This window comes from Salmo trutta, chromosome 34 (assembly GCF_901001165.1).
Source record: "Salmo trutta chromosome 34, fSalTru1.1, whole genome shotgun sequence".
NCBI lineage: Eukaryota > Metazoa > Chordata > Actinopteri > Salmoniformes > Salmonidae > Salmo > Salmo trutta.
The window spans coordinates 22813520-22823512 of record NC_042990.1 but is presented as its reverse complement, the minus strand read 5'-3'; the positions used below and the strand labels follow the sequence as shown (position 1 = coordinate 22823512).

The 9993-nt window shown below is 44.1% G+C and overlaps 1 protein-coding gene across 1 annotated transcript; it reads left to right on the top strand.

Moving 5' to 3' along the window:
- The first annotated feature begins 2116 nt into the window (after nt 1-2116).
- Nucleotides 2117-6088, top strand: irx4b (iroquois homeobox 4b). The gene is made up of 6 exons (XM_029731130.1): nt 2117-2637; nt 2876-3124; nt 3328-3437; nt 3757-3919; nt 4219-4387; nt 4871-6088. The coding sequence occupies exons 1-6, from the start codon at nt 2581-2583 to the stop codon at nt 5464-5466; spliced, it is 1344 nt and encodes a 447-aa protein (XP_029586990.1). The 5' UTR covers nt 2117-2580; the 3' UTR covers nt 5467-6088.
- The last annotated feature ends 3905 nt before the right edge of the window (nt 6089-9993 follow it).

The following is a 9993-nucleotide window of genomic DNA, read 5'->3' as shown; positions in this document are numbered from 1 at the left end:
TACCCCTAATAAGGGCCCTCAAGAGAAGCCCTAAAGAGGGGAAGGAGTCAGTGAACTAAGCCTACGGTATAAATCCACTGACCCTTCTCATCAATGATGCAGAATAAGAGAACAGAAACATGATTACCCTTTTAGCTGCTACGGGAGAGGGGGAGAGAATGAGAGAGGAGGGAGAGAGCAGGGGAGAGAATGAGAGAGGAGGGAGAGATGAGAGAGGAGGGAGAGAGCAGGGGAGAGAATGAGAGAGGAGGGAGAGAGCAGGGGAGAAATGAGAGAGGAGGGAGAGATGAGAGAGGAGGGAGAGAGCAGGGGAGAGATGAGAGAGCAGGAGAAAGGAGGGATAGAGGGGAGAGAATGAGAGAGGAGGGAGAGATGAGAGAGGAGGGAGAGAGCAGGGGAGAGATGAGAGAGCAGGAGAAAGGAGGGATAGAGGGGGAGAGAATGAGAGGAGGAAGAGGGGGAGAGAAGGAGAGAGGAGGGAGACGGGGAGAGAATGAGGAGGGAGAGGGGGAGAGAGATGAGAGAGGAGGGGGAGAGAGATGAGAGAGGAGGGAGAGGGGGAGAGAATGAGAGAGGAGGGAGGGGGGGAGAATGAGAGAGGAGGAAGAGAGCAGGAGAGAGATGAGAGAGTAAGACAGAGAGAGTTGAGAGAGCAAGAGAGGGGAAGAGAATGAGAGAGGAGGGAGAGGGGGGGAGAATGAGAGAGGAGGAAGAGAGTAGGAGAGAGATGAGAGGGGGGAGAGAGTAAGACAGAGAGAGTTGAGAGAGCAAGAGAGGGGGAGAGAATGAGAGAGGAGGGAGAGGGGGGAGAATGAGAGAGGAGGAAGAGAGCAGGAGAGAGATGAGAGAGGGGGAGAGAGAGATGAGGTACTCATCATCATTAATGCTTTAGATTAGTAATGACAGATACAGTTACAGTATTGTTATATCAGTAATATCTCATGTCAAGTGTTTTTATTAAGGATGACGTGTTTGGATAGTCTCTGGGGAGAGATGACATTGATCTGATAAGAATTACTCTGATAGGGTGATTCTTACACACACACACACACACACACACACACACACACACACACACACACACACACACACACACACACACACACAGCTTATTAGGATATAATTACAATTTGACCTTTAGTAATTAAAAAACAGGTAAACAATAATGTATAATACAGCTAAATCACAATATGAATAGCATTTCCTCTTCCAGGGCAACTTTGAATATATCATCATCACAGCCACTGAGTTGGAAATGATGCCCTCTCAAGATAAGAGACGTGCTTATTGTTTGATTAATTCGTTCAGACCTGGCTATTATAATCTCCTCTCCACTATAACAGCTTGATCAGGAGTCAGGAGGTAATTTCATTGAGGTGACATGTTATCTAAACTACAGGAATAAAAAGCTATTATGCTAATATCATCTCATAGTCATCAATCATCCGCGATAGAGCTTTCACATCATTCCTTGTTCCACTTCTGATGTAGTGTGTGTGTGTGTGTGTGTGTGTGTGTGTGTGTGTGTGTGTGTGTGTGTGTGTTCGTGTGTGTGTGAGCGCGTGCGTGCGTGCGTGCGTGCGTGCGTGTGTGTGTGTGTGTGTGTGTGTGTGTGTGTGTGTGTGTGTGTGTGTGTGTGTGTGTGTCGGAGGGAGGGAGCGACTTGAACACATTCTCATTATATTTACCGGGACCCCGGGGCGGTGTGTGCGCTCGTGTGGAAACAAAAATCTTCAAGCGAGCAGGTCTGTCGTAAATAACCGGAAGGAGTCTATGGTTTTAGACAGTTTGGAGAAACTGCCCAGAGTTATATAGTTGTATTTTCTTGCCTGTCTTGTAGTTCAACGAAAGCAGACTTTGATACGTTTATTCTTCAAGATAATTTGGAGGAATTTAGGCATATACCTTCGTTTTTGTTTTCTTAATGAAAGCAGGCTTTTCTAACTCAGTGATGCATTTTGACCACTTTTAATTTATTTAATATATTGTGCTAAATCGAAAGTCCTGAACTAAATATGCGTTAGTGAAGGAGATGACCAGTAGTTGTGCAGGCGGGAGTCCATGTGACGTCAGAGAGACAGGCGAGTTAAAAGCAGAGAGCGCATCAGGAGAGGCATGGTTGGTTTGTGGATCATAGATCACAACATCCCTGCCTCTGTGGACTGCAAATAATGTGTTTCACCAGACTGACTGGACGGTAAACATATTCATTCATTCAGCGCGTCATCAACCGTCAACCGACTTGGACACCTGAGCCATCCCCAAAAAAACATCCCAAGGGAGAATTGCTCTATAGCTGATATTTCTCTAATACCTCAATAGAAGAGCCGAAGAACACCTGAAGCAGACTGTTCATTACAAACCAAATCTTGGGTGCCGGCACTTTACCCGCAGTGGAAAGCAGTGTGTCTTGGTGTTGAAAGTTACCTTTACGCACAGATCTAGCACACGTGTAACTTACCCAGATTCCACCTTCGGAACCGACCTTAGATCAGCGGCTACTTGATCCTGATGCATTGATGAGTGACAGCTGGACATTGTGCTCGTGCTTGATCCTTTAAAGTTTGCCGACATTCACTGATGTTTGATATCATGGCTTACCCGCAGCTAGGATACCCCTACTCACCTACACACCAGGTAATGCGTCTTTCACTAAATTAGAAGAAACTTGAAAGAGATTGTGGTGAAGGAAAACATTGTTTGTTTCTGTACTTCATAAGCTAGTGTCTCCGGTTTTGCAGATATATCATATAGCCTACGTTTTGTTTGTTTTACGAAATGACTGTATTTTATTGGGAGCCTTTTTCGTTTTGCGCTCATGTATTGCGTATTGTCTATATTTTTCCTAAATAATGTTTTCTTGTTTTCGCGCCAGTTCCTCATGAGCACGAGCTCTTTGGCCAACTGCTTCGAGCCTGGCGGAAGGTCTCTCCTGGACTCAGGTGTGACGCATCCCTCTCCCCAGCCTCTTCGGTGCCCAGTGTACGAGAGCAGGCTGCTCGGCTCCCCCGGCCAGGAGATACCAACCCCGGCTATAGGTCTGGGTGTGTATGGAGCTGGCTATGGAAAGAGCCAAGGGTACTATGGCACCTGCGGAGGCGACGCAACAGCTCTATATGCCAGGGTAGGTAGGCTTTTTTTCTTTCTTTTCACTTAATTGGTCATGTCAGCGAAAATAAAAAGGACAAACCTTTGTCCAATTCGTGCGCACTGGACTGATCCATATCTGTGGTGAGCAAAGTAGACTAAACAAAACATAATTGACTACATTTTTGAAAGGTTTTGTCAAGTTATGTCAATGAAAGTTTTTTGATTTCATATCTGCAGGGGACCTTGGAGTCCAAAGATGGAGCGTCTGCACATGTGGGGGCCTCTCAAACCCCTGCATACTATCCATATGATTACGCGTTTGGGCAGTATCCATATGACCGATATGGGTATGTCTACTAAACATGTTATCTGTTTCTAAATAACTTGTAATTCTTGTAAACATCAAAATATGATCTAAATATGAGAAATAGGAATAAGGCATGTGTAATTGATGCATAACATAGTTCCATTTGCACACGCATATCTCTTGAACATATAATATGTCAAACACCAAGTACAAGGAGGAAAAAATACAATATTTGAAAACAAAGCTCCAGCACATCTTAGAACCATTAAACATAATGTGAAAAATGCCATATTTGGAAGAGTTTCTCAGTCAAATTCACCCCTATTCTGACACCACTCCCGTCACCTCCCTTCTCCCAGGTATGGGTCATCAGTGGACAGTGCCGCAGCACGGAGGAAGAACGCTACCAGGGAGACCACCAGCACTCTGAAGGCCTGGCTGCAGGAGCACCAGAAGAACCCGTATCCCACCAAGGGAGAGAAGATCATGCTGGCCATCATCACCAAGATGACACTTACACAGGTAACAACTGGCTCAGTGTTTGGGAAAGAATATGTTAGGTGGAGCTCTTCTGAACTTATCATGTGTTACAGTACATCCACGATCGAGGAGCACTAGGCACTGGTTAATCACAGAAGAAGATTACATCCCACAGAAATGTGTCTTCTGCTTTATCCTAAAGCCTCCTAAAGACCTAAATACACATACATACGATGCCGCTGGAGCAGGTTTAGGGGTTAGGTGCCTTGCTCAGGGCCACAACAGTAGCTTTGGGAATTTATCAAATATGTAATGATTTATTCATGTGTTTGTTCATTCAGGTGTCCACGTGGTTTGCCAATGCACGGCGGAGGTTGAAGAAGGAGAACAAAGTCACATGGTCACCACGAGCCAATAAAAGCTCTGATGAGAGGGGCTGTGAAGATGACAGTGATGGTGTGGAGGGATCGCAAGAGGAGGAGCCAATCAAACGTGAGATAGAGGTTGATGGTGAGTGCATGTGTACCATAGATTTATATCATTGACTAGACGAACTCATTAACATGCGACCCGCTCTCACAGTCAACTCAGAATTAGATGTTCATCCATGTTTCTCAAACCTGAAATTTGGAAGTTGTTCCAAACGTCAAATTTCGAAGTGTTTATGGTTAAGTTCAGGCATTAACTCCAAATTCTTAAGGTGAGGCATTAACACTGGATGGTTAAGGTAAGGGTTAAGGTTTGGGATAGGCTATCACTGAATTCAAACTTGCAACCTTTGGAATCAGAGGCAGATTCTAACTGTTGCCCCTGGTGGATGGTTTCCACGTCATCTCCCGACGTCTTCAGACATGGATGGACGTCGAATACTGACTGGTATCACGAGTGACCTGGCTGTTAAAATGGCTTCCCATTCATTTATATGGAAGTTGTTTTCCATCCGTCCTGTGAAATATGTGATTGTTAAAACATCTATGTATTTTTTGGTTGTAGACTCTGTAACGGGGAGGTGTGTGGACCTAAAACAGAGTGACCTGGAGGACTTTGATCTGCTGGAGTCAGATGGTTCTGACTGCGACCCTAAACACCGGTTTCACACCAAAGACACCCCAGTACACACACCACCGGACCACCGCCACCACCCCAAAGACCCTTCCAACAGCCCACTCACACATACCCCAGACACACTCCGACACGGGAATGAACGATTGCCACAGTCAGCAGATTGCCTCAAAAACACACCAGACCACGACCGAACAACCAACTCATTCTACACTCAACGGGACCTGCAAAGTACAGAGAGCAGCAAACCTAACATCTGGTCCATTGCACAAACTGCTACTGTCCAACCTGAGTTCCCTCCATGCATGCACACAGCCACCCCAAGCAAGTCCCTCTCCCCAGGGGGGTATCTGACTGAAGTACCCCACCTGAAGGTGAGGGCGGCTGAGCAGCAGGACTCGCCAGTGGCTACTCTGAGAGATTGGGTGGACGGGGTCTTCCACGACCCGCTGTTCAGACAGAGTTCCTTTAAACCTGTGCTGTCCAAGTCAGCCATGGACAGGGTGTGGATTGGGTTAAATGGATAGGCGATGGAAGGCAGAACTCTGTTGAACATATTACCTCGTCTTTGCAGCATGTATAGACTTCATTAGAGAGACATACAGAGACTGCTATCCTCTCACCATTTGAATTAACTCAACCTGAGCAGAAGGCTATCTGAACTCCTTATGATACTACATGCTTCCATGCCTTTTTTTGTTTTAGAAAAATGTCAATACATTAATGCACATAAACGTCAGTATAATGACGTTATAATGACAAACATCAGAACAATGACGTTTTGCATAAGTATCAAATTCAGACTACTTTCACTTTAAATGCATTTTTAAATGATTGGGAAAAGAGGGATTCAATCCCTTTGGACACTAAGAAAAGCAAAGTAGTAGCCTACCCATTCTCCCAGTAAAATGACCCCCCACATTCAACAGATTAGAAAGTTCTGGATTGTTGAATCACTAAAACACACTGATAATATGTTGTTTTATGATCTGGGAAGTGGGACACAGAGTATCCTAGTGGCTTACACCGTTTCCAGACCTGTTCTAATAACCTGAAGCATGACAGCACAATGTTTCCTCATAAACCAAGTAGTGCATAATATACAGTATGTTTTGCTTATGATCACATCTGATAGACATATTTCACACTTCTTGCACTAAAGTCCGATTGCAGTTGTTGAGTCACGGAAATAAACAATTGTTTTTTTTTGCAGAATGATGTTCTCTGTTGAGTGTGATTTCTCCTTGCGTTCGCTCTCCATGGTGCTGAAACGGGGTGCGTTGTTGACCAGCCTATAGCCTACGTTTTGCAAATGCAAATGCAAATACGTTTGTTATTAAGGCAAAATTGAAAGGATTATCTTTTATGGGTGCCTTGTGTTCGCTCTCCATGGTGCTGAAATTGTGTCGCGTAAACCAACATCTACTAAATCACATGGGCATATATCATAGCCTAGCAATGACATTAAACATATATATATATATGTATATAATAATAATAACCATATTATTACCTATTATATTTCTAGGTTTATTCTACATTTCGTATTGAACTTTCAATTTCCTCCAAGACTAAATATTTTGCACATATAGATCCTCAATTAATGCACCTTGGAGTGCGAGAGAGAGTGTAGGATATTTTTCCCTCATTTATGTGTGTGTGTGTGTGTAAAAGGCGGCAAGCTGGGCATCGTTGAGCCGTGACTAATTCCAACACAGAGGACAGGGCTGCTAAATTGTTAAATCGATGCCACTTCCACAGCGGGCCCAGATATAGCAGCAATCAGCGATGCGTCTCTTTTCATTAGGCGGCTTTTGACTGCATCAACCTGGGACCATGAGCTGCGCATCCACCGCTCTCTAAACGGGTCATGATAAAATATACTCCATTATAGAATATACTCCATTAGCGAAGAGTTGAGCTCCTTAACACACTTCTTAATCTAATAGCTTTATCTCCACTGACTTCATGCAATATCTTCTTATTTTCCCGCTGAAGGGATAGGAGTAGCCTAGGCCTAACATTTTAAGAGATCCATGACATGATGCAATTCAACCCGAGGTTTGAGTGAGACTTTTCAACAGTTTGAATAATACATGGCATGAGAGGAATCGAATGGATGAATAATATTGATACAAATCAGTTAAAATTCGATCTGGTAAACATCTTGTAAATATATATAGTAAAGGCCTACATCATGGACTTATTTTGATTCATTGAATTACCCACCCATCATATAATTATCACTTTATAAGATGCTTCATTAAAGTCGTTGCATCAAGCCAATTTAGTAAGATATAACATTATAAACCTACAGCAATAGCATTCCCACACTAAAATCCTACAATATCCCCAAAACCTTAAGTTGTCAAAAACAATAAATTATTTAACATAACTTCACGAATTTTAGGCTTCCTAAAATGTTCCATAAACACTTCCTAAATAAGAGTTGAAGAACAATTATAGTGTCCAGGATGGATAAACTACTTTTCCCCTCTCTCTTCCTTTCTCCTGCGTTTTCGGTTTAGAAAGATAATAAAGTATTAAACAGAACAGAGCCGAGATCTTCCGAGGCCTTGTATGGAATTAACCATTTCAGTCTAAATAATTCAAGAGGAATTCAACCGAGAATTCCATTCTTTTTCTGTTTCATAAATAAATTAGATTTAAGATGATAAATAATGACATCTGGCTCTTCCTGTAAAGTTTACTTTCTTGAGCACGATGAATGGAGCCACAATATAACAAACAATCCTCTAGTCTTGTTCACAGAGAGCTAACTAAGGATTATAAAAGTGGTATGGTGATTAGCCTATACAATAGACAATCTCTGAAATGTTGCTCTAGGCTATCATTGCATTTTATTCAATTGCAATTTGTGAGATGATACACTCCCAACCCCGAATGAGAACTCTACAATGAGCCAAAGCACACAATAATACGCATATATCGAAAGGTTCAAAATGACCCCCCCCCCCCCCCCCCCCCCAAAGTTCAATGTGCTTTATATCATCCATTCCTTTTAACGCTGAGGTGAGAGGAGATGTGAGGGCAAAGATATGAAGCGATGGGAGGAGAGAGGGAGAGTGCGCTTAACGGGACTGGAGTACCTGTTTGCACCCTCAGCTGCTGCGGGGACAGGGGCCCCAAGTACTGGAGAGCACTAGCCTATCTTGCAGAGCACTGCACTGCTGAGTGGCAACTAGAAGGTTTTCTCACTATGGGTTAAGTTCAATACTGCATGTGTTCCATGTCTCTGTCTGTCCAGATGAGATGTGAATCCGTTCTCCATCCTCTCTTTGTCCTTTCTCCCTCTTTACCCTCCTCTGACATCCTCTGTCTTTCTTTCCGTTCCTTTCTCCTCTCCTCCTCCTCTCTTACTGTACCTCTACTCTTGCTAAATTCTCTCGTCCTTTTGCACCTCTCTCCTTCCTCTCTGTCATCTCCTCCTCTCCTCTCACCCTCTCTTCTCCCCCCTCCTCTCCCCCTCCACTTCCCCCCTCATCAACTTCAACCATAGACACAGTCTAGACACACAAACAATATGTCCCACCCTGCCTCTCGTCTCTCTCTCTCTCTCTCTCTCTCTCTCTCTCTCTCTCTCTCTCTATCACTTCTCTCACACGACACCATGCTCTGTGGGCCAGATAATGCAATTAAGCCATAGTGTGTTTAATGCCCCAGTCTAGTAGAGCAGCAGAGACAGGTCGGACCTGATGTTAGCTTGTCTGTTTCACACCAGTAAATAAAACAGCCCACCCACTGCACACCCTGTGGGGACAGATCATGCAAACATTTACAGGCAAGCATCTGTCATATGCCTGAGCAGTGCATGTCTTTCTTTCAACATAAAGTCTGCCTTTACGTTTAGATTTTTGTTAGTGGTGGAACCGTAGAAATATAATTACGTGAACAGGCAAAGCCCAGATGACAACAATTTCCCAGTTATACAGTGCCTTCAGAAAGTATTCAGACCCCTTTACTTTTTCCACATTTTGTTACGTTATAGCCTTATTCTAAAATGAATTAAATAGTTTTTCCCCCTTACCAATAAACACACAATACCGTATAATGACAAAGCAAAAACAGTTTGTAGAAATTTTTGCATTTTTTTTGTTTGTTTAATATTACATTTACATAAGTATTCATACCCTTTACTCAGTACTTTGTTGAAGCACCTTTGGCAGCGATTACAGCATCAATTCTACTTGGGGTATGACATTACAAGCTTGGCACACCTGTATTTGGGGAGTTTCTCCCATTCTTCTCTGCAGATCCTCTCAAGCTCTGTCAGGTTGGATGGGGAGCGTTGCTGCACAGCTATTTTCAGGCTTCTCCAGAGATGTTCGATCAGGTTCAAGTACGGGCTCTGGCTGGGCCACTCAAGGACATTCAGAGACTTGTCCCGAAGCCACTCCTGCCTTGTCTTGCCTGTGTGCTTAGGGTCGTTGTCCGGTTGGAAGGTGAACCTTCACCCCAGTCTGAGGACCTGAACCTGGAGCAGGTTTTCATCAAGGATCTCTCTGTACTTTTCTCCGTTCATCTTTCCCTTAATCCTGATTAGTCTCCCAGTTCCTGCCCCTGAAAAACATCCCCACAGCATGATGCTGCCACCAGCATGCTTCACCGTAGGGATGGTGCCAGGTTTCTTCCAGACGTGACGCTTGACATTCAGGCCAAATAGTTCCATCTTGGTTTCATCAGACCAGAGAATCTTGTTTCTCATGGTCTGAGAGTCTTTAGGTGCCTTTTGGCAAACTCCAAGTGTGCCTTTTACTGAGGAGTGGCTTCTGGCTGGCCACTCTACCATAAAGGCCTGATTGGTGGAGTGCTGCAGAAATGGTTGTTCTTCTGGAAGGTTCTTCCATCTCCACATAGGAACTCTAGACCTTTGTCAGAGTGACTATCGGGTTCTTGGTCACCTCCCTGGCCAAGGCCCTTCTCCCCGATTGCTCAGTTTGGCTGGGCGGCCAGCTCTAGGATGAGTCTTGGTGGTTCCAAAGTTCTTCCATTTTAGAAGGATGGAGGCCACTGTGTTCTTGGGGACCTTCAAT